The following is a 14,337-nucleotide window of genomic DNA, read 5'->3' as shown; positions in this document are numbered from 1 at the left end:
CCATAGTTCAGGTGGCAGTGTACAGAAGTTCATAATTTGGTCATATACTGGAAGGATTTTTCCTCCTAGTGTTATGTTGCAGGATTGCATACATTTTCAACAGAATACACCATACCTTATATACATTACCCCTAAATGCCCCCCCTTTGCAACAGGCCATTGATCCTGCTCCTCCATAGTCATAGGAGAGGGGCACATCCATATTCCTCCTCTGGATATACAACTGCTTAATGTGATGACAGCCCAATTTACCCCATTCCACCCCACCCCCCCACCTATTTCCTAGTGGCTCCCAACACGCTCCCCCTTCCCTAGTTACTTCCATAGGGCTTAAGGGGACCACCTTATTTGCATTTCCTTCCCATGATATCATAGTAACAATTACACAAGAACTCTCCCCACACGTGGGGGATGTTATTTTTTAGGTAGATGGGTATGTTTTTGCAATTGTGGATAAATATGGGCTAGCCTCCCGATTTAATACTTAAGGCCATTGTTCTGACCAAGCATCTCTTATAATATCCATTAACATTATTAACTGAGCATTTTGAATACCTACACACACTTCTCCCCATGTTAGTCTTCCGAAGTCATCCCCCACCCATGTCACCAGGTCCCTTGCCAATGAGTTAACTGCAAGTTTAACTTTACTGCTGTCCTCCACCCTCTGGCAACTGCCGATAGTTGCTGTACCCTTAATTCATTAATTTGTTGTTGAAATGAGCAGAAATAAGTACAATATATGAGGTGGTCTTTATCTCATCATCTACTGAATATTTATCCAAATCATAAAACCTTCATACACCCTGCCAAAACTAAGTCTTTTTAGAAGGGGCTCAAGGTGGGAATAGAAAGGGTGAAGATAGGTCAGCTGCAATTGTATTTTGGGAAAACTTGCACTATGGCTGACTAGAAGTGAAGTCTCTCAATCATAGCAAAAAAAAAATTAATAAAAATCTTTGCTAAAATCTCCCAAATGTTAAAAAATAAAGTATATATGCTTCATCTTATAGCTAGCTATGAAATATTTTTCCATAAGAGCACTTTACCTTGGGGGTAAAATCTAGTTCTTCCTCCTCTGATGTAAGCCAGCTGCTATCCCCTTCAACTTTTTCAGAACTTCTTAAATAACAAAAACATAAGACAATAAGAAGTCATGCTCTCTCTCTCTCTAGGATTTGCTAAAATATGTTATTTTTTTTAAATCTTACCGTACTGAATCTCCTTGGGACAAGTCATCTATAACTGTTCAAATATTAAAATAAAAAAAGAAATTAATAATTTTAGCATTAAAAGTGAAAGACTTAGAAATTGCCAGAGATAAGTAAAAATATTTAGCATGAGCAAATCTACAAGTAATTCGAGGCTGAAACTTAGTACAGACATCTTAATCAAGGGTAGTATGAATATAAATATATTTTCTATTATCAGTTGAAAAAATCTGTATGTTCAAAGGATGAAACAAATAAGGTCTTCAGTTTAGTGAGCTCTTTTGTACTTATGTTCAAAATATTACATACAATTTAAAAATGAAACTAAGTTAATGAAGTTAGTAAACAATTGGAACATAGTTAATCATTTTTGGTGGGCATGATGTGGTGAAAGGGAAGTAAAACTGCTAAGATAAAATTTGGAATTGTGGGCGATTCATATGCATAGAAACTTTTTTGTATTTACAGTCTGGGCTATAAATTGACATATGTTGGACTATGTCCACAGCACCACTGTCTTCTCTGCATTATTCTGGTAATGCATCGGGAATGGAAAGCAGTACCCTTGCATAGGGAAATTGCCAGGTGGTGGAAAGCTGACTGGGCCTACTCTACATCACCCACTCTTGACAGAAAGGGACAGAAGGGATGTGAGTAGAGCATGTTGCTCTGAACCATCCTTCGCTAATGGAATGGCAGTAACATACAACAGTGGCCAAACTAGATCCTTGTTTCCCCCAGGACTGGGGAGGCCAAAAGATGGTGGAAAACCACTTATGCATCCTCATTCCCAGCTATTCAGAGTGCAGCTCTAGCACACTCAAAGACTGGACCCATAAATTAGTCAGCAATAAAAACCTAGGTCATGACTCTCAGAAGATTAAGACATGCTTAATTTCACAGATTGCAAGTAGTCGAATAGAAATAAATGGAACTACGCACTGTTCATAAAGTTAAGAACATAGTTACATTTGTGCAGGATTTGGGCCTTTACTACAGGGATATCTAAGACGTAATTAGAATGCAAATAGTTGAGATTCCCCAACTCCCACTGACTTTAGTGAGATTTGAGGGAGCTCTGGATTTTCCAGGATCAGAAAATAAATACTATTCTATGTTCAGAAAAATTAATATTTGAGATATCATTGTGCATTAACTCTTGTAATTCTTATTTTAAAAGATGTGATGAATATGCATTTTGTGACTTTCCATGAAATTTTTTTTTAAACTCCTTAACATGGAAATCAAATAGCAAAGAGCTGTCTTAAATAACAGACTGAAATAAAAATAATAAAGTCAGGAAACTGAAAATTAACAGCAACATGTTAGTTACTTAAGCATAGGCCAAGTTAATCTCAAGGCATACATGTCCTCCGTAAGAACCAAACAAAATACAAATAAACTTGTTTTAATATGGCAATTATATTCTTCATAACTCCAGAATTAATGTTGGTACACTGATGATTATCTTTTCATAATCTCAGCAGAATTTTCATATTTTGCCTTACTGTTTACAGCTGCTGTGTCATTTTTGCTAGACACGCCTGAATGGTTGCAACTTCAACTCTGGGCATAGGTGAAACACTGATTAAAAAATTCTGATTAGCAAGAATGGAGGTAAGTGCAAATATTTTTAATGAATTTTGTCCTTTTCTCAAAAAGAGTAACTCTCTTAAAAACAATCCTTTCCCCCAACATTTTTTTTCCATTTTTAAAATATTTTTATTATAAATTTGATAATTTAGTTTGTTGACTATTCTTCAAAACGTTTCTTTTTGCACTGCGATTTTGATCAGTCTTTTAGTCACATTATGCCTTTTAAAAAAAAATCAGAAGTTTTATTACAAAAGTTGACTTCAAAAACAATTTTTTAAATGACATAGAAAATTTAATTTTTTATTTTGTTTTTCCCAAAAGATTATAGTACACACACAACCCCTCCCCCCCAATTTTGCAGGAATTCCGATAAATTATATATTTTTAACCAATTGTCTCTTCTGAAGGAGATGGGGCAGCTATGAAGAAGAGAGTCTTGACTATTATTATTGTTGTTGCAATCCATTTATTTTAAATTGAAAATGTTCTCAATTCTTGATGGTTACCTATAATTGTTACACATTTTACAGCAATAATGAATTATGATTTTCCTTTAGAAGACAAGAGACAAATTCATGCTCCAAGTTTAGGGTGTTTCAGACACCTTTGGGTTTGGTTCGGACCAGCCATAAAGTGTTTGATCTAAATTCAAACTGTATTTGAGGGTTGCTCATATCCACAGTTTTGGCTCAGGCCCATCTCAAGTTTGGAGCAATATCAAATTAATAGATTTAAATAAGAACACTCTATTACTTAATAACACACTACAACACACATTAACACACTACATTCTGCAGTCTTACATGACAAATGCCAGAACTGACTAATTAGTTCTAAAAGATTTGCAAAACAACAAAAGCTATAACATCACCACCACAAAAAACAATTTAAAAAGTAAAATCAAGCCATTAAAGGACTTTTGAATTCACACTAAAATAATAACCATCAAATATGTATAAACATTTGAATTCGGTATTTTCACATTGGCAGTCTTATCATATGGAATACCTTTCCCTGAATCTCTTGTTCTTGATGTCTGGTTGGGAGACTGTTGCATTTCTATTTCCATTTAGGGAAAGGCATGGAAAGGACAGATGAAACAATGAAATCAGAAAATAAAGTTGTAAAGCAGAAACATGCATATATGAAGATGAAACAAAGAAATACATAACTACTGACTGTTATTAATCTACTGAGCAGTTATGATAGTGCTGAAAGCAAACAAGAAATGCTATCTGTATAGACTCTTTTAAGACCCTACTAGTAAGTTTAATTTTCATCTTATTCTCTATTATTTGAAATACCATCAATTCAATATTAAAATGAAAACATTTCTCTATCAGATTTGTACTTTACTACTGGCAATCTCTAATGTATACACCCACACATATGAAGAAATGTGACAGACTAGAACCACATGAGTTCAGGGAGGCAGGAATTAGAGATTGCCAGTAGTAAAGTACAAATCTGATAGAGAAATGTTTTATAAAATAAACATACCTGCAATACATGGAATGGGTGCTTACACAAACATTATATAATGTTGTATAAGCACCCATTCCATATTATATAATGTTTGCATAAGCACCCATTCCATGTATTGCACCCATTCCATGTATTGCAGGTATTTGTATAAGCACCCATTCCATGTATTGCAGGTATGTTTATTTTCACCATATACATGGAATACAGGGAAAGCATCAGTGCAGTACAATAAAGTTTGACTGCTGGAGGGCCTAAATTCCCTTCACAAATACTGTGCTCCAAAGCTGATGTTTTGTCTGTGACAGCAAGCTAAACCTGTGAGCTCCATTGTCCAGAGTTAATGAAAGAGATTTTTGCACTGGGGATGCCATGCAATCACACTTCGGATCAGGACACATTCTCCGGTTGTGACGTGGTTTGAGACCATTTCCCCATAGGCATGGTTACGTATGTTTCTAATACTTGCTAATAAAGTTGTAGCTTTAAGGCAGCTCACCTTAAAATAGTGTCTCTTATTTGTGCACACCTGAAATAATAAAAAGACCTACCTATTGTCCCAAATCTGGGCCTGGAGGGGATCCTCTTTACATATATCAGTCCATAACCATATGAAAGTGGTGAGAGAATTCCTCCTACCCAAGACTCACAAGTCGGAAGAGTGTACAGTGTGTGGAGAGGTATGGTGGGGACAGGGGCAGGACACACATTTACCTCCAACTCCACAGGAAATATTCTGAAAAAAGTAATTCATACTGGAGCTATATTAGTTTTCTGAGAGTGCTCCATGCTGTGGAAAGAACTCCACAGGTAGCCATAAGCAGAAATCAGAATGAAGCAGCTATCCCAGAGCCAATGCAGGGGCTCTGCACTTCCACACAAAAGACCCTATGACTCTGGCTACATCCCCCAGATATAGCAGGGGAACATGGACATGCTATTTGGCAAGCACTATAAACATGATGGCCTTTCAAAGTTACATTTTTTTCTTTGACAGAGCAGTGAACTTAGAATTTGGTAATTATCTTTGACTAATCTATTTGACGGTCTTTTAAAGACTTTTTTAAAGAGACTAAACAGTTAAATAAGGAAAAATTAAGGCACATTAATAGGGCCCTACCAAATACACAGCCCATTTGGTCAATTTCAGTCATAGGATTTTAAAAATCATAAATTTAATGTTTTCTGATATTTAAATCTGAAATTTCACAGTGTTATAACTGTAGGGGTCCTGACCCAACTCTGAAGGCAGCAGCGCAGAAGTAAAGGGTGGCATGGTATGGCACTGCCACCCTTTACTTCTGCGCTGCTGCTGGCAGTGTGCTGCCTTCAGAGCTGGGTGCCTGGCCAGCAGCCACTGCTCTCCGGCCTCCCAGCTCTGAAGGCAGAGCAAAAGGGTGGCAATACTGCATTCCCACTATAATAACACTGCAACTCCCCTGCCCCAATTTGAGAAACGCTTGTCTTCCCCATTAAATCTGTATAATAAAGACCAGATTTCACAGGGGAGACCAGATTTCACGGTTGTGATGCATTTTTCACAGCCGTGAATTTGGTACACATTAAGGATCCCCAAAATAAACAAAATAAACCATGTTTACAGGTTCTGAGATAAAGTAGTGCCTAATCAATCACAATTTGTAAAACATTAGCTTAATTTACATTACAAAGTGATACTAAAAATTAGCAGAATTTGTCATGACCTGTACACAGTTTGTATTCTAATCAAATGTTTTTCTGCCCAAATGGAGTTTTTACTGAATCTGGCAATGATCAATCAAAACAGTACATTTAAGAATTGTTTTGATAAAAATTTAAAACATTAAAACAGACATGGTAAAATGCAAAAAGAATTTCAAGTTTTCTGAACATTTTTTCCAACAAGAAGTAGGGGTGCAAGGGTAGAAGAATGTAAGGAAATAGTGACAAAGTGGCAAGCAGGGGCGTTTTTGGGTCTTTGAACCTCATCAAATTGTTCTCTAATTCTTTATTTCTAATGCTTTCTTCCCCGCCCCCCCAATCTTTTATTAAACTACAGCGACGCTACTTTCCACATATTTTACAGAGTATAGCTCTTGAAGAGAAATATTAAAATCTAATTCCATTTTATTTATTTTAATTAAGGTCATCTGTCCAGGAAAATTAAAAGAAAGTTTTCTGATCCTACAACCATTTGTACCAGTTTGCCAGTCTAGTGCAGTTTATGGACCTTAAAGCAGTTTAAAAATATGTGAGCTGGTTGGGGAAAAATGTAATCCTTTTTAACCGTTTTGTCCTATTTGTTTTTTGATGATCATTTTCCCTACCTTACAAATGAGAATGATCATGATATACCAAGAAGTTAAGGCCCAAGCTGTTTTAAGTGTCCACTAATTTGGGGTACTTCAGTTCTTAAATGCCCAACTTGAGATACATATGGTTGATTTTCAGGTATATTGTATCCTCATAGCTCTCATTGACTTAAGACTAATGATGTCAATGCAACAAAGCAGGCACTAAAAAAAGTAGTTGTTGAAACACCACCTGGACACCTGACCAGACCCAACTGGAAGGCAGGGTGTGAATAAGAAAGGATACATCAATGAGGCATCATTGGGATCCAGAGAGGAGACAGAACAACAGCTGATGAAGCAAACTCCTATGGGGAGCTCCTCTGACAATCTTGGTCAAAAAAGACCTACATGGCTGTTTTTATAACAGTATTTAAAGTAGGTAGAGGATGGTGCTCAACAGCTAGTAAGGACCTAGCTCCTGATCCATCCTACAAAGGCCAAAAAAAACCTTAAGAGAAAGGGGAGGTCTATCAGCCTTGGGATAAGGAATCCTACAAAGTGTTTCTTTAAAGAAACTTACTTTATTCATTACTAACAATAGTTTGCAAACAGAGAAAGGCAAAGAAAGAAGAAACAAGGAATACATAATCACACCCCTTCACTACAATAATGACTTGGTGCTTGAAACGCGGCAGCATCAGACTGGCTAATGAGTAGGGCCCTACCAAATTCATGGCCATGAAAAATGCATCACGGACCTTGAAATCCTGTCTCCTCCTGTGAAATCTGGTCTTTTATGTGCTTTTTCCCTATACTATACTGATTTCATGGGGGAAAACCAGCGTTTCTCAAATTGGGAGTCTGGACCCAAAAGGGAGTTGCAGGAGGGTCACAAGGTTATTTTAGGGGAGGTTGAGGTATTGCCACCCTTACTTCTGCGCTGCCTTAAGAGCTGGGTGGCCAGAGAGTGGCGGCTGCTGACTGAGGCCAGGAGCGTAGCTGGGGGGGGAGCAGCCGCCCCCACACCGACCACAATCTCCAAAAGTGGTGCCTTAGTGAATCACATCAGAAGTGAATAGGCAGCAGGAAAAATTACTTGCCTGAACAAATACAATATTTCAGTTCCCATACTTTTAAGCAGCAGAATTTTTTTTGTATATATCCTAGTGAGATCTAGTCGGGAGGAGGCTGCAATCCTTTGGCAAGACAGGTCACAACCAGTCACAGGCGGTGCAACAAGAATCTGCTCAGATCCATAGCGAACTAATGAGAGGTGGGAGCGTGTACAAAACTTCCTAGGTTGGTCACTCTCTTTCCTTTGCTGGATGACTAAAAACCAGTTTTAACAAGACGTGAGTAAAGTAGCTACTGACTCTTCATTTAATTGAATTTTTTTTTTTTAACAATCCTACCTTCTTTATCTGTAGCAGGTGCTCCCAAAGCAAAACCAACATCTCCAACCCTGTCTGGACTGCTAAACACCGACATGCCTTTTGTATTGTTTGGAGAAGGTTTTTCTACATTTTTCCAGTTGGCATACTCAGAAAGTTGTTTACTAAGACTACCCATAGACAGAAAGAAAACACATTATGGAAACAGTAATATGATATTTAAATATATAATATTTACTAGAACAATAACATCCATTATTCATGGTGCGGTCTAAAAAGATTATGTACAATATTTCACTGTATTAGAGACTATTGTTAAAATTTTAACTGTAAACTGTAACATTTTAAATATGTATTTTAATAATTTAGATACCTATCCTGAAATCTGATCTGCATCGGCAGACCCTTAAACATGCATGGAGTTCCACTGATGTCCATGCAGCTCCTCAAATACAGATCAAATTGCAGAATCATAATCTTGGTGTGATGGGATTTTCTTGGTGTGAGTTAATGGAGAATGTGGATAAAATTTTCCAGAGCATGTAAATGACTTTTATTGAGATTTAGGCACTTTTGAAACCTTTAGGCAATTAAAGCATAAAGACTTTCTAATGTTTAAAAAAAGGTCAAACAAACCTAAACTATTTATTTAGGAAGTATTAACAGGTTTGCAAGTCTTTTCCATGTAAATATCAAACAAAATAATAATGAATTTTTGTTTAAAGAGACATTATACAGGAATATAGTTATCAGATGTCTCTATTTAACAGGGTGTTACCATATTTATAGAGTATCATTACAACACCTATGACATGCTGTTCCTAGTGACTATTAAATTGAGTGAAATCTCTGATGACTCATATTTAACAGGCCAGGCATGTCTATCAAATCTTAATATTTGAAAAAAAAATTACAGGTGTGCTGGGGTGTTATGCAGCTGTCGATTAATTGCAATTAACTCATGCGATTAACTGAAAAAATTAATCATGATTTTAAAAATTAATTGTGATTAATCACACTTTTAATTGCATTGTTAAACAATAGAATACCAATTGAAATTTATTTTTGGATGTTTTTCTACATTTTCAAATATATTCATTTAAATTACAACACAAAGTGTACACTGCTTACTTTATATTATTTTTTATTACAAATATTTGCACTGTAAAAATGATAAACAAAAGAAACAGTATTTTTCAATTCACCTCATACGAGTGCCATAGTCCAATCTCTTTACCATGAAAGTGCAACATACAAATGTAGAATTATTTTTTGTTACATAACTGCACTCAAACACAAAACAATGTAAAACTTTAGAGCCTACAAATCCACTCAGTCCTACTTCTCGTTCAGCCAATCGCTAAGACAAACAAGTTTGATTACATTTACAGGAGATAATGCTGCCCACTTTTTATTTATATTGTCACCAGAAAGTGAGAACAGGTGTTCGCATGGGACTTTTGTAGCCGGCATTGCAAGGTAATTACATGCCAGATATGCTAAACATTCGTAGGCCCCTCCATGCTTCGGCCACCATTCCAGAGGACATGTGGCTGACGGTCATAAAAAAATAATGCGTTAATTAAATTTGTGACTGAACTCTTTGTGGAAGAATTGCAGATCTCCGGCTCTATTTTACCCTAATTCTGCCATATATTTCATGTTACAGTAGTTTCAGATGATGACTCAGCACATGTTGTTCATTTTAAGAACACTTTCACTGCAGATTTGACAAAACGCAAAGAAGGTATGTGAGTTTTCTAAAGATAGCTACAGCACTCGACCCAAGGTTTAAGAATCTGAAGTGCCTTTCGATATCTGAGAGGGAGGAGGCATGGAGCATGCTTTCAGAAGTCTTAAAAGAGCAACATTCCGATGCAGAAACTACAGAACCAAACAAATAAAAAAGAAAATCAACCTGCTGCTGGTGGCATCTGACTCAGATGATGAAAATGAACATGCATTGGTCCGCACTGCTTTTGATTGTTATCGAGCAGAACCCATCATCAGCATGGACGGATGTCCTCTGGAATTGTGATTGAAGCATGAAGGGACATATGAATCTTTAGCACATCTGGCATGTAAATATCTTGTGACGCCAGCTACAACAGGGTCATGAGAACACCTGTTCTCACTTTCAGGTGACATTGTGAACAAGAAGCAGGCAGCATTATCTCCTGAAAATGTAAACAAATTTGTTTGTCTGAGCGATTGGCTGAACAAGAAATAGGACGGAGTGGAGTTTGTGACAGTTAGGCCCCCCCGCCCCTCTGCATGCCACCAGATGTGTTAGGATGCCACTGAGTTGGTCTATTCTGCCAGCCTGGGTCCCCTTTACCTGGTCTTGCTGGACTAGGCTCACAAGCCTCTTCCAGCCAATCACATAGGCAGAGCCACACCCAGCTGCACAGAGAGATAGAGATCCGCTCTGGAAAGATTCAGGCTCTGGTGCCCACTCCCTTAACAGGGTACAAACCCAAAGGTTTTATGAAATTCGCCCCTACCCTCAATGTGGAGGGATATATACACAACTTCTGGCCCCCCATTAGAAATTACATAAACTGGATTATATTATAAACAGGAAATGAGTTTATTAACTACAAAAGGTGAATTTTAAGTGGTACAGAGGTAGCAAACAGAAGTTTCTTCATTGAATAGCAGGCCAACCTTATATATTTCATGGCTCTCCCAATCCTTCAAGCTCTCTCATTCATGATTTTGGTTAAGATCTGGATTATTTGCAATGGGTGTCATCAGTGAGGGAAAATAATTTATCTACTTCTATCATAAATCCATAGAGTAGCCTTTGCTAAAGGATGTGTATGAATTTCTGGAGGGCATAATTTTTTATTAATCAATGGTAGCCTAAACAATGTTTGCATGGCCAAAATTTTCTTATTCAATAAAGACCTAGTGTTTGGCTGGGTTAGAGAGCCCTTAATCGCTATTTCTTTGAGCTGGTTGGCTTGACATTACCACAGAATATTTGGAAAGGGTAGTGTCACACCCCAAGGCCCCCTTCCTCAGGGAGTCCCCTGGGAAGGCAGATCAGCACTGTATATTGCTAATGCTGTTGCTAGCATCGCAAAGCATTTTGGGGAGGGTCAAAGGTGTGTGAATGGAAGTTTCCTTTGTAGGTTACAGGAGGCCGAAAAAGGGGAAAGCAGACGAAAAGAGCAGAGAACGAGTTAACTCAACACTGCAGCTAGCAAGCTCAGTCTGAAGATAAGACGCTGGCCCCAGCCCAAGGTTATGGGCTCAAATAAATCAGCAGTTGCCCAGCCGTGAAAAGAGAAGAACTAAGTTAAGCAGAGCTGGAGCGATAACAGCAAGAACAGTGAGAGCGAATGAACCCAGGACTTAAAAACCCTCCTGAGAGATGAAGCAACTCGGAGAGCACAGCAGATTCTTGGACAACCTGGGTCGTGTGTGTGTATGAAAGTGGGTTAGGGCTTGAGGCATTAACGCTTTCTTTCTTCCCCTGAGTGATGTGAGAGCGTTCCCAGCACTCTCTGCTGTCATTTTATTATTTTATCAATAAAGCTTTAAACTTAGACCCTTGGTGTGCTTCATCATCTCCTCCCTGAAAAGATCCTGAGGCATCAGCCCGATCAACTAACGCCTTCAGACAGATTGGTAACAAAAATCTGTCACAATAGCACAGCCTGTTTAATGGGTCTGTACAAAGTACACCTTTACCCCGATAGAACGCTGTCCTCGGGAGCCAAAAAAAAATCATACTGCATTATAGATGAAACTGCGTTATATCGAAATTGCTTTGATCCGCCGGAGTGTGCAGCCCTGTGCCCCCCTCCCACCTCCCCGGAGCGCTGCTTTACCACGTTATATCTGAATTCATGTTATATCGGGTCGCGTTATATTGGGGTAAAGGTGTATCTGCATTCACTCTTGGTCTTTTCTTATTCCACATAAATTCTAACAAGCCCATGACAAAGCCCTGGCTGGGATGATTTAGTTGGTGTTGGTCTTGCTTTGATCAGGGGATTGGACTATATGACCTCCTGAGGTCTCTTCCAACCCAGCACTCCAGATCTTTTTTTAATTTGCTGAAGTAGTGGTTTGACATTTAAATCTTGGAGCGCATCTAGGCTATCTGAGATCTAAATTTCCAGGTATCTTATAGAACTTGTTTCTCATGTGTACCAAAATGTTTTCTAAAGGAATTGCTTTTCAGAATCTGGCAAGTTTTTAGCTAGCATTTCAGATTTGGCATAATTTACTTTAAATCCAGATGCTTTCCCAAACTCACGGATTTCTTTAGAAACTAATTTTAGGGAAATATTTAGTTTAGATTAAAAAAAAAATTACATCATCTGCATATGAAGCTATTTTCTGATGTGTTATTGCAAGTTTAATTCTTATGATAGATTTGTTTGTCCTTATTCTCTGTGCAAAAGGATTTATAGCCAGTGCAAAGGTAAAGGAGAAAACAGACATCCCTCCCTAGTCCCTCTGTGCAACTGAAACGAGATTTAACCCCATTTTGTTGACATTTTGTAACAAATGTACGATCAGGAGGCTTAAAATTTAGTAATAATTTAGTCTCTGATATTTACCCAGCAAGGCTTTGTAAACCTGTTAAAACTTCAACAATTTTGTTTTACTTCATTTAAAAAAACCTAAGTATTATCATCTCAATGCTATGAGGAATTCCTAATTCTTAAATGGCAAGAAACTCTACGAGACACTGGGAACTGAGGGGGTCAGTAAGGGTAGTAAATGCTACCTGGAGCAGCCAGATACCTCAGGGACCTTAGGAAGCCTGCAAGAGTCTCTGATAGGGGTAGATGATTAAAACTTTATGGATATATTTATTCTTTTCTAGGAAAATAGGAATTTCCATACTAGATCAGACCAGTGTTTCAGTGCCCTGTCTCTGACTGTGGCCAGTTCTTGCAGACAACCATGGAATTGCCATCCTTAAGGGAATTTTATTCCTAATACTCATCAGCTACTAGTTGGCTTATGTCCTGACATATGACAATACCTTTTCAAAAATGTATCTTATCTAGTCTGTGCATGTTCTCGTTCACATCTAATCTTTTTTAACCTTACTAAGCTAGTGGTCTCAATGATCTATTGTAGCAATGAGTTCTACAGGTTAATTATATTAGTTGTTGAGGTTGAGATGGAGAACTGACAGATGAAATCCAGATGCAATGCTGAATGATTTAACTGCTTATTTCCTTGCTTTTTAGGTTTTGTATTGCACAATATGCAGTCTAGCAACTTAAATTCCAATTTAACAAAGTTTTTTTGTGGAGGAATATCTCAAGATTTTAAATAGATACATATAAATATTGAATGTTCTATCAACACGGAACTTTCAACTGTCTTTTGACAAGTTATCATGCCAAATTTGAAGACTAAATTCAATCACTGAGGGGTGAAACAGAGGAATTATTTTTCAAACTTGAAATTAAAATTTCAATACAGTATTAAACTATGGAGTTGCTACCAATGACTATTATCAAATCTGCAGCTCTGACTTCACAGTTTTGAAAGAGGTGTAAAAACTTACCCAGAGTATCCAGCAATAAGAGCATAGTCCTCAGATGTCCATCTATTTATATCTTTATGGGAAACGTCAGCACCATACTGAAGGAGAACTTTTATTAAACTAAGCTCTCCTCCAGAGGCAGCAATCATGAGGGGTGTTCTAAAACAACCACAAGATCAATTTATATGATCTTTCATCTTCATTTTTTTAATCTCTATTTGTTCTAAAAAATAATTAATCTTTCTTCCTAGCGCAAGTTAAACAAAATCAAAAAAAGACACCCAAAAAAAATTTAGACTCAAGCGTAAACAGAAGAGAAAATAAACTACTGCACTCAGTTGTCTTACAAGTTAGTAGAACACTAACAATATAGAAGATATGTTTGAATTACGGAATTTTTAAAAAAATTCTTACCTCTACTAACACTAATTCAACTCACTACTAGGCCTCCCACCAGTCTGGTACTACCAGTGTGAATTCTTTCCTAAAAATCTCTTTATAGAAAAAGAATGGCTGCAGAAGTCAGTGGAAGAGGACTTATTAGATTATGAACCCAAGATAAAAACGGTAGTTCAGTTTCCAGAAGTCAATATGAGATGAGTTTGCATACTTAGCTGTTTACTTAACATTTATAGCGCTCTCCCATACCCATAATCAAACAGAGTGTAAGAATATTAAGGGGACATGTTATAGCCAAACCATTTTTGAATGTGCAATGAAACAGATATAGGAACTGAAATTTCACCAAGGAAAAATCTTTCTTCACTTATAGTGAATATGGCTTCCAAGCAGACTACTTTCTGACAAGGAACCAAGAAGCTCTTCTTTTTATCACATAGACAATACACTTCTTACATGGCATG

At 37.4% G+C, this 14,337-nt stretch overlaps 1 protein-coding gene across 2 annotated transcripts in view; it reads right to left on the bottom strand.

Annotated features, from left to right (window-relative positions):
- Window positions 1-14,337, bottom strand: part of LOC123378056 (ankyrin repeat domain-containing protein 36C-like) — a 166,091-nt gene that overhangs the window by 141,594 nt on the left and 10,160 nt on the right. For both annotated transcript variants that reach the window (XM_045031530.1, XM_045031534.1), the window contains exons 5-9: window positions 13,496-13,633; window positions 7,975-8,123; window positions 3,816-3,866; window positions 1,212-1,245; window positions 1,050-1,122 (exon numbers count right to left, since the gene is read on the bottom strand). In XM_045031530.1, coding sequence (XP_044887465.1) covers window positions 1,050-1,122; window positions 1,212-1,245; window positions 3,816-3,866; window positions 7,975-8,123; window positions 13,496-13,633 — 445 coding nt within the window. The remainder of the gene's footprint in view (window positions 1-1,049; window positions 1,123-1,211; window positions 1,246-3,815; window positions 3,867-7,974; window positions 8,124-13,495; window positions 13,634-14,337) is intronic.

The sequence above is a fragment of the Mauremys mutica genome, chromosome 1 (assembly GCF_020497125.1).
Source record: "Mauremys mutica isolate MM-2020 ecotype Southern chromosome 1, ASM2049712v1, whole genome shotgun sequence".
In the NCBI taxonomy this organism is placed as follows: domain Eukaryota; kingdom Metazoa; phylum Chordata; order Testudines; family Geoemydidae; genus Mauremys; species Mauremys mutica.
The sequence above is the reverse complement of the archived record's forward strand: the minus strand, read 5'-3'. Positions and strand labels throughout refer to the sequence as shown.